Source organism: Balaenoptera physalus, assembly GCF_965194825.1.
Source record: "Balaenoptera physalus genome assembly, chromosome: 17".
Lineage (NCBI taxonomy): Eukaryota > Metazoa > Chordata > Mammalia > Artiodactyla > Balaenopteridae > Balaenoptera > Balaenoptera physalus.
Window position 1 is genome coordinate 4,918,152 of NC_138895.1, and position 27,855 is coordinate 4,946,006.

The following is a 27,855-nucleotide window of genomic DNA, read 5'->3' on the forward strand; positions in this document are numbered from 1 at the left end:
GGGACGGTCACAAGCTGCGGGGAAGTGAAATGAAAGCGATCTGGGATGTGATAGCACAGGGTGGAGGTTTGAAGATGAGTAACATTTCTGGTTAACATCTTTTTTTTAAACCTTTAGGTTTATTAAAGCACAAATGCACATAAATAGAACTTCTCATTACCCGGGAGAAAACATTTAACTATAATCACATCAGTTTTTGAGCCGTGCTTATTTTTGGAAAATACTTGTTTCGGCCACAAATTGCCTTGCGTGGCAGACAGTGGGTAGGAAAGCACAGACTCAAGAATTGGATTTTAGGTATTTTTTTTTTTTGTTATATATATGTATATATGTTAGGTGTGTGAGTTCTGCCACTTAATTTTTTTTTTTTTTTAATCTCTGAAACAGGTATATCTACCCTAATCCTCTCACTGGCTTATTGTTAGGTTCAACTTGTGGAAGTGAATTTTATGTGATACTTTTAATATAGTTTATTTAGAATTATAGAATTAAGATAGAATTTAAGTTGCAAGGAATTCTCACTGTTCGCCATGTGTTTTTGTGGAGTAATCGGCAAATTAATCCGGAAAAAAATATTAAGCGCTGTATTAAATTTAATGAAAAAATATTGTCGTCTGGGGACTTCCCTGGCCGTCCAGGAGTTAGGACTCCGCGCTTCCACTGTCGGGGGTTCGATCCCCGGTCAGGGAACTAAGATCTCGCGAGACACAGGGCTCGGCCAAAAAAAAAAAAGCGACATACTGTCGTCTCTGTATTCATGCAGGCGTGTGTTCATTCAGCGAATTCTCTCTGTGCTCCGTGGTGGTAGGTACTGGTTAGCACTGGGGTATCAGGCACAGCCTCCCTACATCCTTAGAGTTTACTTTCTAGCAAAGGTTATCAATATTAAGACAGCAGGTACGTAATTATTTGGTTAATTATAGTTGTAAGTACAAGATGGGAGAGAAGTGCCAGGTGCTCTTATAGCAAAAACCCAACCTTCTGCCATGGATCACAGAGATTTCTTAGAGAAAGTAGCGTTTGAAAAGTGGTCCAAAAGGTGAGTGGAAATAAACCAGGATATGTTTGAGTGGGCGGAAACATCCCAGCAAGGCAGAACTCTGTAAAAAGCCTGGAGGGAGCAAAAGAAAGCCTGTGAAAGCGAAACAAAATGACTGGGAAAGAAAAATAGAAGACAGGATTGGTGAGATACGCAGGGTCTAGACATGCAGGACTTTGTAGAAGACAGGTTCAGATTTGCATCTCTGAAGATGCCTCTAGTAGCAGCAATGTGCGGGCCTAGAACGAAGCTTGTATACATACCAGCCAAGGCACATCCTTAGTTCTTAGCCTGCAGCCCATTTGAGTCTTGGTGCCGTCTTCATGAAGTCTCCTGCGCAAAAAAGCAAAGAAGGGGAGGGAATATAAGTTATAAAATGTTGAGAAAAATACCTTACCTGTAGAAAACAATATGCAACTGGATTTCAATTAAAGCCACTTTATTTAAAACACAATTGGGAGTTCCCTGACAGTCCAGTGGTTAGGACTCAGCACTTTCACTGCCGGCGCTGGGTTCAGTCCCTGGTCGGGGAACTAAGATCGCGCAACCAAAAACAACAACAGCAAAAATAATTCAATTGCCATATAAATCACCAGTTACGTTGCATTTAGTCTTTTTGAGCTAAAATGTGCATTCTTTTCATTACAGATAATTTCATACCTTTCTTAAAACTTGGAAGCTCTACTTCACTTTTTTAAACTACCTTCTAAGTTCAAAATAGGTAAAGAGAAAAGAATGGCTTGGTCTTTTCCTTTAGATCAGTTAATGATCAAATTATAACCCTTTAGAACAAAAAGACCTTGGAGATACAGTCTTAGAATTGTCGCCAATAGTCATTGAAAAGTCCTTGGGAGTGGGAGACGTGCTGGAAGCTCAGAGGCTCGTGAGTATAACCCTGATTTTCTAGGTAGGGAAAAAGTCTGTTTTCAAACTCTAAGAACAGTACATTTGATTGTTGGCCAACTTCAAATAGATTATTAAACTGAAAGGTCAGTCCCATGTAGCAGAAAACAGAAAGTGAGCTTTAGTATAGGTGCCAAATAACTGCTCGGTAATTAAGAGAAGATTATTTTCACACCTCCCCTCAAAGGCAGGAAATAGAACATAATATTGTAACTAATTTTTATTTTTTGAGGACATTACATTAACATACTGTCTTATGAGTTCAGTAATTGGAGTAATAATTCTGTCTCATCTACACACTTAATTTTCTATACACTATCTATATGAAGTGGACATATAATTACAGTGTTATAGGGCTGTTAAAAATAACCATTACAGGACTCCCCTGGTGGCGCAGTGGTTAAGAATCCGCCTGCCAATGCGTGGGATACGGCTTCGGGCCCTGGTCCGGGAAGATCCCACATGCCGTGGAGCAACTAAGCCCATGTGCCACAACTACTGAGCCCGCGCTCTAGAGCCCGCAAGCCACAACCACTGAGCCCACGTGCCGCAACTACTGAAGCCCGCACACCTAGATCCCATGCTACGCAACAAGAGAAGCCACCACAATGAGAAGCCCACACACCGCAACGAAGAGTAGCCCGGTTCCTGTCTGAGCCAGCTACCCCTGAGGTTCCCAAAGAGCGGTTCAGTGTGTCCATCACTCCTACATTTGTTAGTTAGCGTTCTCTGTGGAGCACTTTCCCTTCTCTCCCCGTTGTTTGTTCACTCCCTTATTTCTATTAACATGGCCTCTGGACTGTTAATTTATTAATGGATATATTGTTACTATCATCATTTATTTTGGTGTTCCTTTCATCTCAGATGGCTGGTGGGAGCCCCTTGAACTGGCCCCTGTATCCTTTTGATGGGTCCCTGGCATTCTTTGAGCTCTTCCTAACCTTCTGGCACAATAATATAATTTTCCAGTCTACGCTGCAGCATGGAAGTGCCGTTTCTCCCAGGTGCCCCGGTTCCTTTTCGTGGAGAGCAGTGTTTAGAAACTAGGACTTGGGTGCTTGCTGTGCTCATTGCTGCTGGGTGTTCAGTGCTTCTGCACCCTGGGCAGACACAGTTAGGCGGGCTACGAGCGCATTTTACGTACATACACAAATGTGTGTGTTGGAGAATCTTGGCTGTCGTGATCCTCAGTGCATTTACTTATTTGCTCGGTGTAATCAATCTTGCAACCATATCGGCCCTCTTCTCCATCTGACACCTTCATGCCCCATACCCTCGGGTACTGGCGGGCACACCGTCGATGCCCTTCTGTGGCTGCCACCGCCCCCAGGCCCCAAGTTGCTGGGGGTCCATGGGCATGCTGCCAGAGCACAGCTGCACTTCATCCCCTCCCCCGTTCACCGTCCTGCTGAGTCACCACCTACGTTACGTTTTATAAAGTGTCAAAAGATAAATGGGGGATAGGAAATATATCAAGTACACAAGAATTCTGTTTTGTTGAATTTGTTGTTGCTCCCATTAGAAAAGTGGTATTAGCTATTACTTGCAGATGGCCTTGTTATGGCAGTTATGATGGAGTTTATTACAGCTTAATTTACCGGTAGGAAGATAATAGCAAAATTCCCCCCTTCCCTTTATTTTAAGTGTTCTGTTAGGTTTATTTTGCTTATGAAATTCCTATCTTAGTAAAGAAAAAATTTAGAAGTAGATATGTAAAGAAAAGTTTAACTATTCACTTTTTAAAACTCATTGAGACCGAATTGTTTTATTTCGATGTATGTTTCAGTTTAATAAAATAAGAACTTAATTTTATGTTAGTCCCCCAAAACAACCTTAGCTCAGACCATGAATATCTTATCTACTAGGCAGTGGATTACTTGGCCTATTTGCAAATGGACTAGGGTCTGCGTGTGGGTTTATAAAGGTGTAAGATAAATCTTGTCACGTTTATGCTCACTTTCTACAGCAAATTTAGAGAATATTTCACTGTTTGTATATCACAAGGAGGATCAGATTCTTTCCCCAATATTCAGAACTGCCACTTAATTTTAATAAATTAGTAGTTATCATTATAGCGTGCTTTGCATGTGATATATACCAAATGCTTTACACGTGCAGTCAATCCTTATTAGAACCCTATGAGGTATGTATTATTACCTCTATATTACAGATAAGAAAAATGTATTAGCAGATAGCTTTTCTGTTTTTTAAACTTATTAATCTATGCTGCCTTAAGCTTGTTTTTTCACTAAATTTATAGTTTAATTTTTTTCAATATTGACTGTTTAATTTGCTTCACAGAGATCGGAAATTGTGCAGTTTGGGATTAAAAGGCTACTACGTTAAAGACGATGGCAACAGTGCAGGTAATACAGTATGAAGCTACATAGCCCTTTTTTTGCTAAGACTAACCATGGTAGTGTACAGAGGAGAGGCGGAAGCAAAGCAAGGAAATTACTTGCCTGGCCGTAGTTTGCGCAGCTGCCTTACTTGGGAAAGCTTTCTGGGCTGCTCGTGTGCGGCAGTTAAGCTCCGTTTCCTCCGGTCGGAGTGCCCTGGCCCTGGCTTAGGTTTTGGCTTGTTCGGGAAGGCTACCAAGGCATCAGAGCCACCCTATGCTAACGGCCTCCTTGTTTAAATACTTCAGCAGTTTTGTACATAAACCATTCAGGATAAACTCCAAGTGAACAGCCACAGTCTTTTGGCTGAAGTAAAGAGGCCACAGTCTGGATTAACTTTCCCAAATAGCAAATAGAATTTGTTCTGCGCTTTGAGCCTCACCTAGTTACCTGAAAACCATCTTGGTCTCTGTCAGACTTCCCTCTCCGGGCCCCATTTGTCCTTTCCACACAGATCTTTTATGTTTCTCCGGACACGGGGAAAACTGCGGCCCAAGTTGCAGGCTAAAATCAGCACAAGTAGCGTGTCACGTTACCCTCGAAAACCCCCACCTCTCACAGTGATGGAGCAAATCGCTGCCTCTTCAGTTACACGCTGGACGAAACGTTTGGTTACATTTCAGTGTTACATTGTACAAATAAGGTTTCTCTAGACCCTAGGGTCCCGCCTAACATAAGAAAACACGCACGCCATGAGAGGAGCACGGAGGTGAGCTGATTCACATTCCCTGTTTTGCTGTCTGCTGAGCTTTCACAAGTTCATTCAGTGGAATGGCAAGTGGAATCGCCTTCATTATTTAGATAGGTGTCTCTTTCCCCTCTTTCTTTTAATAGAATTTGTGCACTTAAGATCTCTTTTTCTCAGTCTCTGTCTCTGCAGTGGGAAGATTCCCTGTTCTGTTGCCTAAGATCATGTAGCTGGAGTGCAGCGCAGCCCTAGTTGAGTACGCTAATATATAAAGTGTTTTGTCTCCCATTTTAAAATAGAGCATTTGGATGGCATTTGGCCAATTAGTGGTATGATCTACTTTTAGATAACCACATTAGGATAACTTGTTTTGTTATGACAAAGCAGGTTTTCTCTAAGACCTAGAATCAGAGAGCTTGAAAGGATCTTCCAGTTCAGTAGATTTCAGACTTTTAACAGCAGAACGTTTTCATTAAATGAACTTCCCCACAGAGTCCCAGGGTGTAAATCCAGTCGTGACTGAAGTACCCGTGAAGGGCCTGAAGACCTACCTCTCATCTCCCTTATTAACAGCTCCTAAAATAACTCCACGAGTCATCATTTTAAATCCACTGATGGAGTGCAGCAGTGCTGCAGATGGGAACGTGGAAATGTAGACATTTTCCCCGGGGCCGCCCTGCTGTGTTCCCTCGTGCGTCCTCAGTACTGTGCCCAGCGCCCAGCGAGAGGAGGTGCCCCGCGGAGGGAGCTGAGTGAGCAGCCGGTGGACAGCGGCCGGCAGAGCCGGACTAGGGCTTGTCTCCTGCTGCTTAGTTGGCTGTTTTTTCACAAGTCCATATTCCCATCAGTTCCTTTTTTTTTCCTTTTATTTTTCTTCCCCTTGAAAACTCACATCGGCACACCTTTACTTCGGGCAAGTCATGTAATAACTTTGGGTCTCAGGTTCCTTTTCTTTAAGATGAGGGTGATGAAACCTGCGTCTAAATTTTCTCTAAGCTAACGTAACAGTGCTGTGTGTAGGAGAGCAAGCTGCAGAAGAGGAAGAAGGCGGTCGTTCCCAGGGCACCGCAGAGTCACGTGACAGCAAAGACGTAGGCCCAGATGAAAGTGAACTTGATTCTGAGGCTGAACTCATGAGAAGCATGGGACTGCCACTTCAGTTTGGTAGGGCGTCTGCACATAAGAACTTTGAGGTAAGTATTAGTTTACTTTGCTTGCTTCTGTTTCTTAGCTTTCTTCATAAAATATCACGTGGAGTCTTTTTATCCCAAATCTAATGCAGTCATGAATTCGGGCACTTCACCTCTTCTTAAATGTACGTACATATTTATAAGTTAACGGAAACTGCAAGTTGTGATACGTCCCCTGTGTGATTGTTCCTCCTCTTGGAAACGCAGATGGTAGGATTCACTTGTTGGTGTAACTGAAACCCAGGTTGGGGGCTTGAGGGTATTTTGTTTAATTCAATGTCAAAATAGATTTAGATTCTACTTCTTACAGTTTCTGAAGTATAATTTATATTCAAGTTATTGACCTTTGTAGGTATCTATGAATACTAGAAACAAAGTTAAAATAAAAAAGAAAAAGAAAAAACATCAAAAGAAGTACTTAGATGAAATTAAGAGAGAATCTTGGAGACACGAATGTGAGGAAGACGACGTTTTGGCTTCAGATGATGCATCTTCATCTGAGAATGAGAACACCAGAAGGTGCGAACTTCGAACCGAAAAAGACATTGAAGGTGAGAATCTTCCTGCTGAAAATGCATTGTCTCCAAAGCTGGAAATTACGGAGCTCTGGGAGAAGTACTGGAAGGAACACGGCGGGGAACTGCTGTGGCAAAGCTGGGAAGAAAAGCATGCAGGTCAGACGCTGTGCTCAGAACCCTGGAACGTCCCTCATACAAAGCAGGAATGGGAGCAGCATTATAGCCAGCTGTACTGGTATTATTTGGAACAGTTTCAGTATTGGGAAGCTCAGGGTTGGACTTTTGATGCTTCACAAAGCTGTGATACAGATACTTGTGGGTCTAAAACAGAAGTTGACAACAAGAACGACGAAAATCGCACGAAAGCAGATGAACTTTCTTCTCCATCTTCATCAATGGGTAGCGAAAGCTCTAGTTCAAGTGATAAAGATCATAGTGAAATTCTTGATGGACTTAGTAATATAAGTCTGAATTCAGAGGAAGTAGAACAGAGCCGGTTAGATCCCTCTGTGAGTGGTGATGAACAGCAGTGTTTAAGTGAAGTTCACAGCGGAAGAGAATGCCCTGCTTCGGGCCAAAGTGAACCACGTAACGGAGGAACCAAGGAAAGCAGCTTGTCTGGGAACAGGAGCACGAGCCAACCAGCTCAGGGTAAGACTGGCCAAGATTTATCCTACTGAGTAATGGGTAACAAAATTAGTCTATTTAGCAAAATGACTAACACTAATCCTTTATGGTAGAGTTAAATAATGCCCGCTACATTTTATGGTGTAATAGTGAAATGATCTAATCCATCTTACTTTTACGTCACAAGTTATTATCCTTTTATGTAAATAAAAAGAATATTTGCATAGGGTTCTCAAAAGTATCAGTCGTTCCTCTTGCACCTTGGTGGCCAGTGAATTACAACTTGGAAATCCATTAAGAAATCTAGTTTTAGAGTGAGCTTGGAATGTCCAAGTTTCTCTGGAGCAGCTAAGTTTATAGGAGACATGCTAAAGAGTAGCTGTGAGCATACGTTTGCCGTTAGGCAAATCTGAATGGGGGTTGTGTCTGGAATTCACTCGGGACAAGTGAAGTCTTGCTCTATAGAGAGTCTCAACAGGGCATAAGATTATTTTGTAACTGAACGGATTGATTTCAAGATTCTCATAAAATATCCAGGATAAGGAACTTGGTTGATTCCTGCCTGAATGGTTAAGAAATAATTGTTGAGCAGACTGGTGCCAGTGTCGGGACTAAAGAAAACCAGTGAGAGGTGAGCTAGGAGAGGCTAGAGTAGGCAGATAAAAAGGCTTTTGTGAGGAGAAGGGGACCATCAACTGGTGCAGCAGAAAAGTGGGAGAGGAGGACATTTTTATAACCTGAACTTCTCCTGAAGCCCACTGACTTGTTGTCTTGGCATCCTTGATGTTTGGTGCTGGAAAAGTCTGGTTTATAGCAACTTTCTTCTCAGCCTCATTCATATACATAAAGCAAAAGGTTTTGGCTTTTTACTTAACAAGTGGGTTTGCTTTGCTCCTCTCAGATCACTGATCTTACTTCATCCTACAGTTTCCTTTAGAGAGTTACTAATGAGCTTCTCTGTCCTCTTACAATGGAGCTCACTTCAGTATGGTGTTCTCATTCCTTTCTATTTTGCTGTCATTTTCATCCTTTTTTAATGTGAGTATTTTATATTAGTCTTTTGGTAAGTCCTGTTCTTGCTTTGACCAGAAACCTTGGAGTATGTAGATTGGTCAATAACTGCTTCACGTTCCTCCTTTTGATTACCCTCCCTTATCTTCCTACCTTTTTCCTTTGTTAAACATAGTGAACCTCACAGTCTGTGCCTTCGTGTTGCCTGTTTTCTAAGGTGTGTGTATAGACTGTTCCTGCTGCGTGTTCCCTTAGCTAGGTATATACTTAGACATTTCTGCAGTTGGCTCCAGTGTGACCACCATCAGGATCCATTTGAGAATTCTAGGCTTTGATTTGTTTTGGATCCTCCTTGAGACCAAAACGTAAGGCATGCACTGCATCTCTCCATACGTATGTGTTCTACTGTTTGCGGCTGGGGTCTCCTGAAATAGCCTGTCCTCGCACAGTAGAGCTCCCACTGTCTCCAGGGTCGGCCCCTCTCCACTTCCGGTCCCACCCGGCCACCTGGCTCCAGTCCGAAGGAATGCAGGACACAGACACGTACCTCAGCGGAGCCACCGCAGGTTATAGACACTCTTTTTAAATGGTGGTGTTTGTCTTTCTCTTACTTACATTATTACTTTAAGAGCTATGTTAGAGGCAGTTAGATGTATTTGCTTCTTAATAAAGAGAAGTTATTTTTAATCAAATGTGACCATGCCATTTTTAGAGTCATTTAGATTAGAATCCCATCAAAATGTGATAGCTAACAGCTATCACAGAGGTAACTTTGTGGATTAATTTGTATAGATTTAGACAGCTGTGAAGAAAAAGTAGTTTTATAGTTCACTTTTTTTTTTTTTGCCGCACCTCAATGCTTGCGGGATCTTAATTCCCCGACCAGGGATCGAACCCGGACCACAGCAGTGAAGGCATGAAAGCGCCGAGTCTTAACCACTAGACCACCAGGGAATTCCCTGTAGTCCACTTTTTAAGTAGTTAGGTCATGGAAACTTTTAGACTTGAATAGACCGAGCTGCACACTCTGCATGTAGATGCGTGGAACAGATAGATGTGGTCTAGCATACAGTTCATTGCAGGAGAGGCCCCGGAATACTTTGATTGCCTTTGCAAATGACAGAAGAGTTGTCAAACCAAGGGCGGAAATCAACTGCAGTATCTCTACCTCTTTAGATTCACAAGAGTCATCAGAAGCAAACACAATCAAAGACAGACCACGCCTCATCGGCACTGATGGAGACGAGAGTGGCGAAGGTCCACCTGAACAGAAGCCAAGCAAACTCAAGAGGAGGCAAGTCGCACACTGCCTCTCTCTGCAGAACGTGTCAGCAAGCTTTAGAGGCTCAGCAGCTTAGTACATAAAAGCGTGCCTCTGCCTTCCACATGGTATATGCTGCTTGTCAACGGCAGAGACTCTGCGTGTACTTACATTCTCGGGCCCTTGTACGTTCTTGTGGGTCCTCCATACATGTTCAGTGAGCTTAGCTTAACTTGCAAGGGTTGCTTCTCATCGTTTGCATGCGTTGCTGCCGCCCAGGTGGTAGGGATCACTAGAAGGTATCCCCCAAAGATGGGGATTACGGAGTTACTTATATCCCAACCTTCTTAACAGTATTTCTTCTTTTGTAATTTTCTTGGTTGGGTTGATACTTCTCAGATGTTTCCTTGTTTGTTTTTAAGGAAAACCTCTAGAGATATCACCTAGGAGATTAGTTAAGGCTGCAGGTTAACTGGTGTTTTCCCAAAAGAAAGTGGGGAAATTTATATTTGTTCAGGAATAGAGATAACTACGTGACGTGGTTTAAGATTTGAGTGCTCATTACTGTGTCCCAAACACTGCTAGGTAATTTATCTCATTTGGAAAATCCTGGTTAAAGTACTCTTCTTCCTGTCGTCCTGGGTTTGTGAACTGCGGTTGATTGTCGTGGTGGGAAAGTTTGCATGGGTTGACTGTATGTACCTTTTAATATTTGCCTGAACTGGTGGGCTCTGGAGATACTGGCGTATTTATCACTGTTTGCTTTGTTTATCTGTTTAGCCATGAACTGGACATCGATGAAAACCCGGATTCAGACTTTGATGTCGACGGTTCCCTTCTAGGATTCAAGCATGGCTCAGGGCAAAAGTAATTTTCCATAAATGCCGTTGTCTTCCAGAAATCTTAACCACTTCAGCTCTCCTAAAGCTCTCTGGTATCCAGATAGCGAATAATGGTTATGTATTTCATAACATTTGAGGTGTTACAATTAAAGCACTAACCTCTCTTGCTAGTAAGAATTGTAGAGCTATCACCGTACATTTGATATATTCACATGTATTAACTCAGTTGCACTTCATAGCAATCCAATGTTTTTATTCTACAAAATTGTAATCATTTCTGTGTACTTCAGCCATATAGTCATTTAAGGCTAGAGTTCATAAAAGTTAATAATGTAAAGGGTTTTCCTGATAACTGCCACATTTAAATTCCTGGCAGAATTTATTTCTACCCACATGTAATTTTATTGAGAAATTACTTAGGTAGCTCTTGCTGGTATATACTCATAGAGATTTATTCTGTTACCTGGGATTTAACTATTCTTCTATTTTAGAGCACCCAATTTCACTTAAAAGAGAAGGATAATACACACTTTTTATAAAGAAGTTTATAATATAGGTAGACGATAACAACTGACATTTAAAACCAAACTGTTCATAGTTGGTTTATAAGTGCTAAATTATATATTACGCTGTGGGTCCCTAATAGTCTGTAAGAGAGGCAATTAGTGAGGCTTAATAGAGTCAGCAAAGGCTTCATAGCAGACACATATCTATTATTTTAGTAACGGGGGTTTGCTTCTTAGGTTAGTTCATATTGATTTAAGAATCTAGTGGCCACTTTTAAGACAATTTCAACATATCCAGGTACGTGTTAAAAGAGCTTTGGCATCACCTCACTGTGAGAAAAAATTATGTTTCCCCAACATGCATTGGGGTTATAGTTTCCTGCTGTTTTTTTATTACATTTTACAATGTAATTTCTCCTTTCTGTTATCTGTAAGATATGTTGATATTCCCACCTTTGGTGTTTCACATTTACTTGAGAATTAACATACAAGCTAGACCTTAAAAAGTCCTCTGCATTTTTCACTCTATTTCATAATTTCCATAATTTAAAAAAATGAAATTAAAATAGTGGCTGCTACTAGGAAAATAGTGAAAATTGTTAGTTCTCTTCTCTCTTCATATAAGGAAGCAGATTCAGAGACCCTAAGGTTTGAGTCCACTTCTTTTGCTTTGGTCACAGATATGGTGGAATTTCAAATTTCAGTCACCGGCAGGTCAGGTATCTACACAAGGATGTGAAGTACAAGTCAAAGTACTTGGACATGAGAAGACAAATCAATATGAAAAACAAACACATCTTCTTCACTGAAGAGCCAGGAAAAACTCTTTTCAAGAAAAGCAAAACTTTGAGTAAGGTGTGTATAAATTTTGCTTTATATTTACAAATCGAGTCTCATTTTTGTGACCTTTGACTCCTTAAAGTTTCTGTTTGCAAACAGGAACCCTGTTTCTACCAGATATCAGGGTACCTAAAATGCTTTTCCATTTGCTTCCTAAAGGCTTATACTGTGTGAACTAAATTTGAAAAGAGGGTAATTGGGGCTGATACGAGAGGGGGTTGCTTTGAAAGCTACGTAGGAGCAGCCTGTGGAGCAATCAATAGGTAAAATCGCCTTGTGTGTGGTAACGGCTTGTCTGTTTCAGGCTAAGTAGGATCCTGGAAGTCCAATTTCTGATGCAGCGTTTATTGAAAGGCTTAATCTTGAGGTCATCTAGAGGTGATCGATCAGACTTTGCACTAACAAGTTCATCCAAATGGCATGAGCCTCAAGGCTGATTTAGTGATTCACATTGTTATCTGGAGTGTTTATATCCCCTCTCTTTGTTGTACCTGCCTTCTATGTACCTGGAAAACAAAAGTAATTAGAATTGCTTTTGTTTGGTTTGATGAGTGATCCTTCTCCAATACAGGAAAAAAGCGCCATGCAGTGAGCAGAATTTTGTATCTGTCACCTCTCCAGCAGCTCTATAGAGCAATGGAACAAAATCTCAGGTCCCATGATGACTTTGTTTTACCCTTAGGGTACATTATCCTTCCTTAACGTCACCATTTTTCCAAAACATGCTACAAATTTATAGCTGGTTTTATTTTTATTATATTTCAGATTGGTTGGTTACTGGTCATATTTTAATATTTTAGTGGCCCTGGTTATATCTGGAACAAATTTCCCAGTATCAGTTCAATCAGCCCGACGGGCCTTTTTATAATGTGTTGGATGTGATAGTTCCCATGCATTCATCTGTAGCTGAAGAGCAGAAACATAACTGCCACGTATTGCCGAGGAAGAAGGTTAATGTGACTGTTGTGCTCTCAGGCGTCCGAGTGATACACAGGCACAGTCCCCTCACAGGAAGATTCTGGGTCGTGGGGTCGTGGTCCGTGTCCGTCTTCTGTCGCTCTTGTTCTCACTTCCTGACTCTTAGGAAGGTCATGAAGATCTATTGTGAAGAATATTCTTGTTACAGAAGATTGCAAGGAAGTATGTATCATCTGACCTTGAGCCTTGTTAACATTTCAGAGAAGAAACTTGGTTCTTAGGAATCATTTTACTGGCTCTACTGCTTCATTAGAAGGCAGCTCGCATTCTTTCCAAGATAGCACTGCTTTTACAGATGGGCACTAAATCTTTGTAGAGTTCGTCTTTGATGCTGAGTACCATTCAACGTAGATTGTATAGCTGGGGCCATTACAGAAAATTCTATATAATTTGAAAAGCTAAAAGCAGTGGCTCAACAACAGGTAAGTACATTTGTAATGGTAATATATATTACGGTTATATTGTTAGAAGACTTAATGGAAAGTTACTGGCACAGTAGAGCTTTATCCTCTTAGTGTTAATTGCTAACAGGAAGGTCATAGTCTTGTGTTTAAGCTGATGTTTTTTTTCCTTTTAAAGAGCTCTTTAACAAGGTCATGGTACATCCAGATAACAAAGTGTAATTAGGTTGGAATTACTTATTCACATTAACCTGTATGATACAGTGTACTTATCAGAGCTAATACTGTGACACAGCTTGTCAAGTCACAAATGGTAAAGCAGGTGGAAGTATTCTGTGCAATTGCGAATTAATTCATGCTGGTAACATCTGAAAATTTCAGGTAGAAAAATTCCTAAAATGGGTCAATGAACCAACGGATGAGGAAGTATCGCAGGAGCCAGTTTCTCATAACAACGTGCGAGAGACTTGCACAAGCAGTGGCTCAGAGGAACAAGAAGTGCCTGTTGAAAAAGGGGATGACCCACCGGAGACGAGCGAGCCGGAAGCTGGGACGCGTCGTGCCGTGTCTCCAGCTGGGGAAGTGGGGACAGAGAAGACTGACGGGGACGGCACAGAAGCAGCAGTGCCAGATGAGGGGGACTGCCCCGCCCAGGCTGCACCAGACCGTCTTCAGGTAGAAGCCGAAGGTGAGGCTAAACGTGCCCCCGCTTGCTAACGGACTTCCATTCCTTGTTTTAAGTGTGTTTTTCCCTCGTTATCACTTACGACTCATCTATACCTAAGGATTCACTGCTGTTTGTTCGTAAGTTGAAAGAAGGCATATTTAGTGCAAATGTGCTAATGGCCGTGATTTCGCACCCAGAGCATCCTTGGCTGAACAAGCATGATAAAATGAAACACTAAAGAGTAGGGGAAGCTGTTTGAGCGCCTCCATCTGTGCCATTAAGACTGGTCTCTGCCGCCGCCACTCTGTTCCGTGGGCGAAAGGTGCCAGTCCCTTTGATTCCTGTTGACATCTAGCATTGCCCTGATTTTCTTTTGGATAATTGCTTTGTTCTTGTTGTTTTTTTGTGGTGATGGTGGTTGGTAGTGATGTTTGTTTTTTAGATGGTACATTGACATAAAAAAGTATTTACAGTAGTTGGCTATGATGAATGAAGAATAGTGTAGCATTTTCACTTTATGCCCTTTTGTACTATTTGAATTTATTTTATAATAGTTATACTCAGTGGAACATTATGGCTTTTATAAGGCAGAAATTTTCATTTGACGTAGTATTCATTTTTACTGATGAATTATTTCAGACTTGCCCTAATGAAACAATTATATTTGTGATGCTTTCTTATTTAGTATTGAGCGAAATACCTTATTTGACTCTTGATTTTCTTTTTCCGTGTGTGTAAACCTGTGATCTTTGTATTATATACTTCTTTGCCTTTCTAAACAGCATACTTAAGGTAGTTTAATATTTTTATTGCCATTGTACAACTGATGTTCATGTGGCACGTGCAGATTTCTGAAATGAGAATGCCTTATTCTCCTTTAATCTGTAAAGTAGCCCATTGAGATAGGTGAAATTATCCCTGTTCTATAAATAAGTAAAGCTTAGAGAAAATAAGAAATTTGCCCGAGATCACCCAGCCAGTAAGTGGCAAAGCTAGAACTTGGTACCAAGTTGTGTGATTCCTAAATCCCATTTTTCCACCCTACCCTAGCTCCCTAACCACCACTTGTCACGATGCTGGTGTTCTCACCTGGGGTGATACCACCATCTCAGGTATTTGGAAGATGGGTTAGATCGATCTGGGGGATTCCGGCATTTCATACTTTAGATTACTTAATGTTAAGTCCTGTACAGGATGGTCTTGCACAATAAGGAGTTCATGACTCAAAGTCTTAGTGTCTCCTCTCTTGAGAAACTCACTGCACTTTGCTATTGATGACGCCTTTTGCTATGTGCAGTGATCAGATGAGCGTATTAGGACACAGTCCTTTGTTTGAGGACCGTTTCAATGTTGACTTTAATGTTTATTATTTGTCAGCATCAGTTCTTGCCATCATACTTAGGTGTGACAGCACTCTTGTCTTTCTAAGTTGCTGCATCTGATCTGCTCAGAAGTGAAACCAAATAACCAAACAAATAGAAATCATTTATCCAAGAAAAAGTCAATGTGAGTGAATGAGATCCTTTTCTATTGAATGGAGCTAGTGACCCCTGTTTGAATTTCTCAGAGGCTGTAGGACTTGCAGGTCATGGCTGGGTTCAGAGGATTGATGTGGCTGAGAGTTAGAGCTTAATCAGTCCTTGGGAGCTTTTGTTTCAAAGAAGGGAAGGGAAATGTTTGAATTTCCATAATTCACCCACTAAAGCAACTTTATCTAAGAAACACTGACGTAATAACTTTTATACCTATAATAGTACCTCTCCACATCTCCTAACAATCCTGTGAAGTAAATAGCTAAAATACTACCCATTCATTCATTCTTTTTGAGGAATTAAAAATTGGAACTTAGAGAGCCTGGGTTACTTTTCCAAGCTCAAGGAGCCAAGAAGTGGCAGAATGGAGGCTATAACCTGAAGCCAATGCTGTTTCCAGACGCCCTCCACCCTCCGGCGTGTGGCTGGTACATGTGCTGGCGCGCAGTCCCAAACTGTAGTTATTTGCTGTGGCCACACATTAGATAAATTCACCTGTGATTTCCTCTTTCTATAGTGAGCATCTGTATTATTTCTGTTCTTTTATTGTAGCTGAAAATAAAAAGAAGAAGAAGAAGAAGAAAAGCAAGAACAGAAAGGGAATTGGTCTGCCTCCTGAGATCACTGCTGTGCCTGAGCTGGCAAAGTACTGGGCCCAGAGATACAGGCTCTTCTCCCGCTTTGACGATGGGATTAAATTAGACAGAGGTAAGGTATATATGTAATTTTTAACTTCATTTTGAAATAATTTCAAACTTATAGAAAAGTTGCAAGAATAGTAAGAAATTTTCATATCCCCTTTATTCAGATTGAGCTATTTTTAACATTTTGCCACATTTGCTTTGTCATTCTCTGTGTGCATGTATGTAGGTATGTTTTCTGATCCAGTTGCCCCTACCCCTTAGTACTTTGGTGTGTATTTTCTAAGAACAGTGATATTTTTATGTGACAATGATAAAGTTACAAATTTCACATTGTTACAATATCATCATCAACAAATCAGTACTCTGGTTTCATCAATTATACTAATCATGTCCTTTATAGCATTCTTTTTCTTCCAGTATAGGGTCATGTGTTACATTTATTTTCATGTTCCTTTAGTTTCCCTTAATCTGGGATAGTTCCTGAGCTGCTTTGTCTTTCATGACTTTGACGTTTTCCAGAGAACAGCTGCCAGTTATTTTCTACAGTGTCTCTCAGTTTGGGTACATACGTGTTTTTTAAACTTCAGACTCAGGTTTAATCTGTATTTTTTGCATCTTAGGATAGATAGCAAAAGCAATTGATAGATTATTAAACAGAACATCTGATGTGCAGACAGATGTAAGTTAATGAATTCACCCTGGAAAATTTGAATTCTTTCTCAAGTTTTCCCACCGTGACCTTGAAGAGCTAACTTAAACTCAGTTGCGCAGACTGAGGCTTGCTTTCATACTGGGGCTATACCTAAACATTGGTCTTTATTAACTGTCCAAATCAGGAGGCATTGATCTGTGTGGAGTTTCAGGGCTTCTCTGAGCCTCTTAAAATTATTTGTAAAATGTTGTCTATCAGGGAGAGTACATAAGACTTTGTTGGGGAAATAAGACTGGAAAAAAGCTTTCAATTCTATAAAAGGAGTTTATGTTTTTATTCTTCCAGCAATGAGGAGCCATTTAAAGTTTTGATGAAGAAAGGGAACAGGAAAATTGGTGCATCATTTTGTTCAGAGAAATATCTTTCTGAAAAACGTAAATTCCTTCTATTGGGAAAGAAGGAGGGCAGTGTCCTTTTTTTCTGTGGAGTGGACATGGGACCTCCTTTCTGAAAATGATGAAGGTTCTGCTGAGCCTACAGCTCTGCAGTCTTGCTGTCACTTCCTTGCTTTTCTGACCCTTTAGACACGTGCAGATTTTGCTAAGTGTCCCGTACAGATGCGGTTCATTGCTTCCCCTTCAGGAATTAAATAATTGGGAACCTCGGTGAAGTTTGGGGAGTTGGTCAATTAAAATAGCTAACTTTCCATTTTCCATGATAGGTAGTCAGTTGTTAATACTTCAAACAGAAAAATCAGAATTGCATTCAGTTGTTGGAGGGATATTGCAAAAGAATCAGGCAAGAATTGAGGGGGTTGTTTCTGTGGAAGTTGGGTCTGGGAATGATACTGCCCCTTTTATAACAAGATCTGTGGACCTTTCCTTTCAAACGAGATAATATATACTTTTTTGAAAAGAGAAACTAAGTATTTTCTTTTAAGCATTTAGTGTATAGTAATGTTGGCTGTGTTTGTGTGTGGCTTGGCTTCTTGCCATCGAATGTCATAACAGACACCCTCTTCCCTCGCAGAGGGCTGGTTTTCAGTTACACCCGAGAAGATCGCTGAGCACATCGCCGGAAGGGTCAGCAGGTGCTCCGGGTGTGACACCGTAGTCGACGCATTTTGTGGAGTTGGAGGAAATACCATTCAGTTCGCCTTAACAGGAAAGAGAGGTAATTGCTCATCAGTAGTTTATTCATTAATTAATTTCGGTTTATTCAATAAAAGCTTCATTTTGCTTCGGCCTATCTCTACTGAGATTTAATCATTGATAATTTAATGCCAAATATTTAACGATAAGAGTTAACGTATATTAAGCATACACTTTGTATACTGGTTTAAGTGCTTAATATGTATTTATTTAGTCAACAATCTTGTGATATGTATCTTTTACTACTATCTGTGTTTCACAAATAAACCAAGAAGTAAAAGATGAAATAACTTGCCCAAGATCACACAGACACAGCTTGGCGGAGCCAAGATTATAGCATTATATACAACTAAAAATATGGAAATGGGAGACTATTCTTTGGAAGAAGAGAAGAGTAGGCAGGGAGTCCCAGCTCTGTCCCTCACCATCTGTATGACCTTGGACATCCTTTAGCCTTCATTGAAAGGAGACATTAAATTGAGAGAACCTCTGTGATACGTTTCAGCTCTGACATCCTAAGACACTAAGAACCTTTTAAATATTGGACTGTCCGCATGGTTGCTTGACTTCAGAATCACAAGAAAGAAAACCTCTGTTACTATTGATATATCAGTATATATCTGCTAAGAACTGTGCCAAGTAGGCAGTACATGTGCTGTTTCCCAGGGGAAAGAAGGCTTTATGAAACTGGACAGTCTGCCCAAATTGACTTAGCGGAGTCAGGAATCCAGGGCTTTTACTTGGCTTTCTCTGTATCTGATATCCCTTTCTTTCTCAGTTCTTTTTAAAATGTAGTATAATGTGATATTTTAGAGATAGCAACTGTTAAGTCATACTCTGAACATGCTTCTTTTCACCGATGTCTTTATATATAAAGCTTCCATTTCAGTAAATTTCAGTTGTCTTATTGATTTATATAAAGTTCTTTATGTTAACTAGGAAAACATATGATTCTGGAAAGCATAATATAGGAGCTAGGAAATGATGAAGGGCAACCCAACATTGATGTTAAGACCAGTGCTGATGAACTGTGGCCCTTATTTAGTCACTCCAATGCTCCAGAGCAGGACATTTGCTATCTTTGTGTGGTCTCCTAAGAGTCTGGATGAAAGCTGTTTTCATATTTACTGGAATAGTAGTTACTTTCTTGTTCTTCCTGCATTTACTACTTTCTCTTAAAGTTCTTCTCTGCCTTTGCCAGATAAGCCATTCCTATGAGCTCAAATCAGTGTTTATTGCATGGAAATGATTTTTTCCTCAAAAGTTGTAAAATCTGTCTTCATTTGGCGTTGTACTGTAACATGAATTAAAATATCTGCCCTCTGATAAAACAGCAGATAGATCTGGAAATTTTTTCAGAATATTACGGAAACAGTCCATATTGTAGTTTTGTATTTCTACGAATACAGGTCTGTTGCCAAGGCTCTCTGTAGCTTAGTGCACATTTGGTAAAGGAAAATGTCTAATGTGGGTCCCAAGCTAAAGAAGACTGCTTCTGCCCGACTCCATCACAGCCCCATCACTCACACCTACAGATCTCCAGCCCCTGCGGAGAAAAGGAGGCACACCCAGACTCCACCCCTGCCGGCTGCGGTCACGCTCTGGCTTGCAGCCTGTGAGCCGGAAGCTCAGGAGTCCTCAGTGTGTTCATAGCGTGGTGTTCCGGGACCTTCTCCCCGAAGCAGTAGGAGCTCACGGGTGCCCTCACAGTCGTGGTGGGTGCTGCCCTAGTGTGGGCGAGCTGACTCCACTGGGGCAGGGAGTTCAAAGTATAGTTGTGTGTGTGTGTGTGTGTACACACATATGCATGTAATCAGTTACTCTTTACACACACACACACACACACACACACACTTGACCCTTGAACAATGCAGGAATTAGGGGCACTGACGCTGCCCGCCCCCATGTCAGAGATCCGAGTGTAACATACGGTCAGCTCTCTGTCCCTGACGTTCTGCATCCACAGATTCAACCCCCCGCAGATCACGTGCTCCTGTCCTACACGTCTAGTAAGAGAAATCCACCTATAAGTGGACCTGTGCAGTTGCAACCCGTGTTGTTCAAGGGTCAGCTGTACACACGCGTGCGTGTGTGCATACACGTGAGAAAATGGCGTGTGTAGTCGGCACGATCCCTTTGTGTCAGACCGATTTCCACCCACATAGCTGCTGTCTACGCAGATACTCAACTGAATGGTTAGAGAATTCCCAGAGTTTGCATTTTGCTGTTAAAGTTTTCTTTCCCCCTTTATATGAATTCCAGTGGCTCTGTATCGGGTCTGCCCATTAGGACTTCCTGTAATGATGGAAATGTACCTGCACTGTCCAGCGTGGTAGCCACTAGCCACATGTGGCTCTCGAGCATTTGAAATATGGCAGCGTGACTGAGGATCTAAATTCTTAATAGTATTTAATTGGAGTCGATTTAAAGGCAATATCCACATGTGGCTAGTGGCTGCCATTATCAGACAGCACAGTTCTACGTAGTATCCGCCAGCACTTGTCAGCACTTCCTTCACCTGCTAGATTGAGTTGCTTGCACTCTCTTAGGCCTGACAACAAAGACGGCCTCCGAGGGGAGCGCAGATGAAAACATGACAACTAACTGAATACATTTGGTGTTGAAAGTCATTTTTTTCCGTTGAATTTTTGCTATTGTCAGTATATCTTTGCATCTGTCTCTATACTATAAATGTAGCAGATTAAGCAGCTAAAAAGGACATTTTTCTCTTTTATAAATATGAATGTTATTTTTTTTAGAACAGAAAAAATAGTGTTGCAGATGCATGATTTTGCAACATGACTGGTGCTTATATCCATTGTTCAGGTGATTTATTTAGTGCATTATTTCTCAAAAGCATTAACAAATTTTGAAACCAGTATTTTCTGGAATGCAGTTGTTTCCTTGACAACCATGGCGCATGTATCAGGATTCCACTTAGCCCTTGCAGATATAAAATATTGCCACTAACATCCTGGTGCACGTACAGGTGCACTTGAGTAATCTACCGCAAGACACAAGTGAGCCAGAATTAACTTAGGTTTGTGTTGCTAATTACGAAATTGCAGTAAATTAAATGAAAGCCCGTGTGGTGAAAACATAACATCTGTTCCCTCTACCTAAAATGTCTCATTAAACGTCACCAGCAGATGTTTTTACATCTCTTCTTCATAAGTTGGCTATATCGGTTTGTCAAAAAATGTTTTATTTTGCCTTTCGGTAGAAGTTGTCAAATTTGGCTTCCTTTGGAAGTTGCCTCATTTTGAGGAAATTGGTCTTATCTGAAATCTTTTATAGGCTTTCCATGCAGCCATCACCTTCCCAAGTGTTTGCCGCTCGGCTGTCCACCACACAGAGAGCACGGTGCTGACCACAGACCGGGTTCATTGGGTACTGGGTGGCTACCGTCACTTCTTGCCTCGGCCCAGCGGGCTGACTGAGGCAGCTCTGGAGGCCACACCCTTCAGTCACTTTTTCTTGGTACCACACAAGTGAATCTTTCTAGTTTAGATTAAAATGTTTAATTCTCTCATATATATGGCCTGATCTTCCTTTAAAAAGTCTTTTAAAAAGGGTCTTGCACAGAAAATAAACCGACTGCTCAGAAGATGAACTAGTCTATATAACTAATAATCAGCATCATTTAACTCATCCTTCTTGTTCCCATTTTAGTGATCGCCATTGATATTGATCCTGTTAAGATCGATCTTGCTCGCAATAATGCAGAAATTTATGGGGTAGCGGAGAAGATTGAGTTCATCTGTGGAGATTTCCTGCAGCTGGCTTCTCATTTAAAGGCTGATGTCGTGTTTCTCAGCCCGCCTTGGGGAGGACCAGACTACGCCACCGCTGAGATCTTCGACATCAGCACCATGATGTCTCCTGATGGATATCCTTTGGAAGTCCTTAGAGTTTCCTCAAGCAGTGGTTGTGGAGAGAAAGGGGGTGTGTGTGTGTGTGTGTGTGTGTAAGAAATTAGTGAAGAGGAGAGCTATTAGCTAGTAGCACTTGATAGATTCCAGTTTGTTTTGCATAAAAATTAACTGGTGAGTGATCTCCAAAAGTTACGTTGTATTTATGTAACTGTGAGGTTATATTTCCATTGGTTGCTCTCCAATTTTACCATTACAAAACAAGAACTAAAAGGCATTAATTGTGTGGCATTATTGTCTGGAAATGGGGGTTTCCTCAAGACCTGTCCCTAGAGTCTGGGTGACTGTCCCCTAGCTTTTCTTCAGCTCACGCTGACTTGAATCCTCTGTGTCTCCAAAGTTTCCCTGTTACTCTTCCAGGATGCCGAAGCAAACCCTTATTTCATAAAGAGTACCATTTGTTATTCGTCCCTTTCTCTATCTCTACTCCCCAGAGGAGTCATGTATGACTCTAACAGGAATTGTGTTTTAAGTTGCTAATTAAAATTTAGAAAAATACAGTGGACAGAGTTACTTGTCTTTACTCTTTACTAGAAAGAGACGGTATTGTGCTTTCCTATTCTTCCTGTTGTCACAAAACCTAGGAAATGGCCGAAAGAAAGAATGTGTGTCTCCGGCTCTTGGTTTCCTACCACTAGGATAATTGAATAAATAGATTTAACTTCTAATCCCTGACCCGTCAGGGACAGTATGCTACTTAATTCTCTTTTGGGTCCCATTAGAGGGTATTGTTACATATCGGAGTACATTTGGGTTATGATGTAGTAAGTGAAGAATATATCTCTGATCAGAAATTAACTACTGTTTTTATTACTTTTCCTTAACTACTGTCCACCTTTGAAATTTTCAGACTTTCCCAGAAGATCACTAATAATATCATTTATTTTCTTCCAAGAAATGCTAATATTGACCAGGTAAGCCATTACTGAAGAACTTCTATGAGCCTCTTGTGTGACTGTTACAGAGATTGGACGGAAAAAGATACAGGGTCTTTCTTTACTTGAGAACATGTTTATGAGAAGTCCCTGGCTTTTTGACTATTATTAGAAAACTGGAAGTGCTTAGCAGTTAAATCCGTGCCTGTTTCATCCTGTTCGTCTCCACGGCTCCTGGCCTGCATAAACATAAACAGAGCGCTCTGGGCTTGTCCTTCCTCGTCCTGAAAGGGTGAATGTGTGGTGTCTAACATGTGCACGCCGAGCCGAGCCGAGATCCCGTTCCTGCGGCCGCCCTTGAGAATAGGTTTTGGGTATTCCTGAAAATGGCAGCCTAGATAGAAATCCACAGGCAAATAAAACCTCCATGTGTCCAGGAACAGTTTTAACCATAGGACACTTGACTAACATTCAGATGTCCTTGTTCCGTTCTTATCATAAACATTTATTTTAAACATGTTGGGTTTTTCCCCTAGAATAATAACTGCCTCACAAAGATGTGATGATGTCTTTATTTCATGCTTTTGTTGGTGTTTTTTATAAGCGCTTATTACATGTCTGCTTTGTGCGAAGCATTCTATTGAAAATCTTTTGTCTTTCATATTTAAATTTTACTCCAGTGTTGCTGGGTGCCGGTTTTCCCTTTCTCTCCCATTTGGTACTTGAGAGCCAATTATGTCACTGAGCCTTGTTCATCATGCTTTATTCTGGAGACATTATCTCCATTATTTGTTCAACTATTTTCTCACCATCTTTTTTCCTTTTTCGGGGCATCTGTTATGTGGATGTTAGTCTCCCATAACTGTATTTTCTGGTGTTTTGTCCCCTTTTTCCTTCTGGGAGATTACCTCAGTCTGGTCTTCATTCCTCACATATATAAATTCTCTCTATCCCATCTATTGTGTTTTTTATATTCTTTACACCTAATGTTTCTGCATTGTGTTTTGTTTTCTTCTTTTGCACTCGAATATTTTTATTATTATAAGAAGTTTAAATCATGAATCTTTTTTATCCTTTCTGCATTTGATATAATTTCTAGGCCTGTTTGTTTTTCTTCCATGAAATACTCGTGGTCCTCAGATGTCTTGTTTTACTGGCTATTGGCTATTCTCGAGTAATGCAGAAGGAGAAAGGCCAGGCCAGAATCCAGTGAGCGTCACACCTCGCTGCCCTTAAGAGTCATTGGGCATTTGTAAGAACTGACTCTCCGAGCCCCATCCCAGAAATTGATCTAACCAGTTTCTTAAGCTTCCTGGGTCATTCTGATGTGCAGCCTGGGTTGCAAACCACTGGCTAGGGCTGTGTGGGCCCCAGTGGCCACCTGCAGGGGTGGCAGTGGGTGAGCTCTGGGGTTGCCCACCCGCCAGCTCAGGACTGCGGTTCCTTTTCACCAAACACCATCGCAGGACAGCGGCCCCCCTTGGGGAGGGGCTGGGCAAAAGCAGCGATTGAAGGCTGTACCCCTTCACCACAGAGTGTCCGGCATCAGCCCGAGGGTGTCTGGAGAGCAGGGGGTGAGAGGGCAGCTGCCAGGGCTGGGTGCCCACCTGCTTCTCTCAGCTTCTCACATCAGAGCTTCTCTTCAGCCACCCTCGCTTTCCAGCTGTAGCTCTGCAGGCGCGGCACAGACGCTGTTTAGCCGAGGCCACGGCAATGGACGGGGAAGAGCGAGAGCAGAATTTCACGTTTCTTGTGTTCCTTCCTCCTGTTTTCAGTTCCCACAGCCACTGCCTCCTGCCCCCCGGCCAGAGGCACTGCCCTCCATCCTACACAAGTACTCTCTCCCTCTCTCTCTCGAGCCACCCCAGGTCTCTCCATAGGTTTCTTTTGTTTGGTGGTTTCCCTCTGTTGTGTCTCCAGACCTGTCTTACCGGGGTCAGCAGGCACGCTAGTTCAGCATCTTCTCAGGATTACAGGATAGTGATAGTGCAGCCTTCTCCTAAGAAAGGCAGAGATTAAAAGCCCTGACTTTCTGCTGGATGACTTCAGGAAAGGCCCTGGATGATACAGCAGATAAACCAGACTTTAAAGCTAAAGCAGATTTGACTGGAGGAGTTGAGGAGAAGGTGGCCAGAGCATCAGTGACACGGAAGTAGGAGGACGTGGATAATGTTCCGGTAACGGGCTGAAAACAGAGACGCTGAGAGTCAGGCCCGAGTTTCGTCTCAGCCCTGCCACTTGTTAGTGGTGGTTTTGAAGAGCAAATGAAATAAGGGATAAAGCATTTTTCACAGTGCGTCTAGACCATAAACCTCAAAAAGTCGTGTGTCTGTTACTTAGAAGATCCTGTCATAAAGTTATCATGGAAAGAGTGTAAGCATTACTAAGATTTTGAAGAGGACCAATAGGTAAAGATGTCTTGTTTTCTCTAGAGGAGAGAATAAACAGCTTTGATATTTGTAAAATGGGGACTTCCCTGGTGGTCCAGTGGTTAAGACTCCGTGCTTCCAATGCAGGGGGCGCGGGTTCGATCCCTGGTCGGGGAACTAAGATCCCACAAGCTGTGTGGCACGGCGCCCCCAGAAAAAAAATGTGTTTTTTTTGTAAAATGACAGGATTTAATTTATAAACACACATCCCAGATTATAGACTTTTTTTCTCTTCCTCCTCTCAGAAACCAGTAATACTTACTTGTATTGGACATATCTTATTTTAATGTGTTACACTTTCCCGTCTTTGGTTCATCTGCTTAGTCTTTGGAACACTGGGTCTCTCTCAGATCTGGCTGCAAATTAAATTACCTGAGTGGCTTTTTTTTTTTATTGTGGTAAAATGTACATGACAAAATTTACCATAAATCATTTTTAAGCGTACAATCCATGGTGTTAAATACATTCATGTTGTTGTACAGGCATCTCCACCGTCCATCTCAGGACCTTTTCATCTTCTGAAACTGCAACTCTGCACCCATTATGCACTAACTGCCCATCCCTCCACTACCTGCCCCTGACACCCACCATTCTACTTTGTGTCTATAAATTTGACTACTCGTGTATACCTCATACTTACATAGCTCATGTATGTGGAATCATACAATATTTGTCCTTTTGTGTCTGGCTTACTTCACTTAGTATAATGTCCTTAAGGTTCATCCATGTTATAACATGTGTCTGAATTTCCTTTGTTTTTAAGGCTAAGTAGCATTCTGTTGTATGCGTAAACTGCATTTTGTTTATCCATTCATCCGTCCACGGACGTTTAGGGTCCACGGGTCCACATTTTGACGGTTGTGGATAAGGCTGCCGTGAACATGGGTGTACAAATGTCTAGTCAAGTCCCTGCTTTCAGTTCACTTGGTTATATATTCAGAAGTGGAATTGCTGGATCACATGGTAATTCTAGTTTTAGGTTTTTGAGGAGTCACCTTACTGTTCTCCACAGCAGCTGAACGATTTTACATTCCCACCAGCAGTTCCCAAGAGTCCTGATTTCTCCACAATCTCAGTAACATTTGTTATTTTCTGTTTGTTGTGTTGTTCGGTAATAGCCATCCTAATGGGTATGAAATGGTATCTCATTGTGCTTTTGACTTGCTTTTTCCTAACGACAAGTGATGTTGGCCATCTTTTCATGTGCGTATCTTCTGAGTATTAATCCGTTATCGGATATATGCTTTGCCAGTATTTTCTCTCATCCCGTGGGTTGCCTCTTTACTTTTTTTTTGGCCACGCCGAGCAGCTTGTGGCATCTTAGTTCCCCCACCAGGGATCGAACCCCGACCCGCGGCAGTGAAAGTGCAGAGTCCTAACCACTGGACCGCCAGGGAAGTCCCTCTTTACTCTCTGCTGCACAAAAGTTTTTAATTTTGATGAAGTTCAGCTTATCTGACGTTTTTGTGTGTTGCCTGTGCTTTTGATGTCATATCCAAGAAATTTTTGCCAAATGCAGTGTCTTGAAGATTTTCCCCTGTGTTTTCTTCTAAGAGTTTTACAGTCACAGCTGAGTAGCTTTTTTAAACTACTGAGACTCAGGTCTACTGAGAAAGATTGTCTCTAATTTATTTTCTGGGATGAGACCCAAGCATAATTTTTAAAAACCCCCCACGTGATTGTCATGTGCTGCCAGAGTTGAGATTCTCTGGGTTAAAAGAAAAGGAAATAGAATTAACAAGCCCCTGCTCTGTGAGTTAGAAGGGGCTGCTCTTAGATCTTGCTGCCTGTTGTCTACTGATGAGCCACTGTGTCTAAACGTTAGGTCTCTCCAATACTCTGTGCTGTTACAAGACAGAAGAAAAAGCACCATCCCCTTGCTTTATGCATTTTTATATCAAATTGAATATTAAACCTAATATCTGCTACTCATGTGACTCAGATCTGCGTTCTAGATTCCCAGATAAGGCTGAGCCTATTCCATAATTCTCTTTTTCTCGTATGTAAATATTATGCATCAAGAAAAGAAAAAAATTTTTGAAAAGAAAAAAGATATTATGCCTCATAACTAGTCTCATGAGAGGCTAGATGATCCTTACATTAAACATTAGATGGGCATATTGGGGTACTTGAATGACAATAGGAAATTCACTATTTTTTACGAAAGTTCAAGTGAGTACATTTTTTCTAGTTAAATTAACACTTGACCAAGGAAAAAGTTACCTTTTTTTTCCTTCGTTTTGGTTTACTTCACACACCTGCCAGAATTCCGGTTTGTAGTTCATTCACATTTTCTACCTCTAGAGGGCGTAATGACACTAGAGAATAATAAAAGTCAGAAAGAAAACTTAAGATTTCAAGCACATTATACTGGTATTGAATTTAGATCAAATTACAGTGGGAAATCACCTTTTCTTTTTATAATAAAATGAAGACAACCTATCCACATGTAGGATTTTTTAAATGAGAGAAGAGACGGTGCTACAAGGTTTAGAAAGAGCAGAGTAGCAGAGAAGTCAGCTTTTTTGTTGAGGAGCATTCAGAAGATCACAACACCCTGAACTTACAAATGGGTTGGGTTCTAAGGTTATGAGTCCTGCTGTTTGAAGCTCAGCCTACGTTTCTCTCATAGAAATGCCCATAGAGAGCAGTCAAGTTCCCATCCAGGGAGATCTGTACTCTGGATAACATTTATATTTAGGGTAGTTAAGCTGACTGTGGACTCAATACAAATATAAGTTGTCTTATAATCTTTCCATATAAGTAATAA

General features: G+C 41.3%; 1 protein-coding gene across 3 annotated transcripts in view; it reads left to right on the forward strand.

Moving 5' to 3' along the window:
* TGS1 (trimethylguanosine synthase 1) overlaps window positions 1-27,855 on the forward strand; it is a 35,889-nt gene that overhangs the window by 502 nt on the left and 7,532 nt on the right. The window contains exons 2-12 of one of the 3 annotated variants that reach the window (XM_082433005.1): window positions 4,244-4,308; window positions 6,026-6,222; window positions 6,572-7,388; window positions 9,552-9,669; window positions 10,417-10,503; window positions 11,665-11,839; window positions 13,585-13,891; window positions 15,955-16,110; window positions 17,728-17,871; window positions 21,522-21,738; window positions 22,617-22,695. In XM_082433005.1, coding sequence (XP_082289131.1) covers window positions 4,244-4,308; window positions 6,026-6,222; window positions 6,572-7,388; window positions 9,552-9,669; window positions 10,417-10,503; window positions 11,665-11,839; window positions 13,585-13,891; window positions 15,955-16,110; window positions 17,728-17,871; window positions 21,522-21,738; window positions 22,617-22,695 — 2,362 coding nt within the window. The remainder of the gene's footprint in view (window positions 1-4,243; window positions 4,309-6,025; window positions 6,223-6,571; window positions 7,389-9,551; window positions 9,670-10,416; window positions 10,504-11,664; window positions 11,840-13,584; window positions 13,892-15,954; window positions 16,111-17,727; window positions 17,872-21,521; window positions 21,739-22,616; window positions 22,696-27,855) is intronic. The other 2 variants (XM_082433006.1, XM_082433007.1) reach the window with 2 other exon arrangements.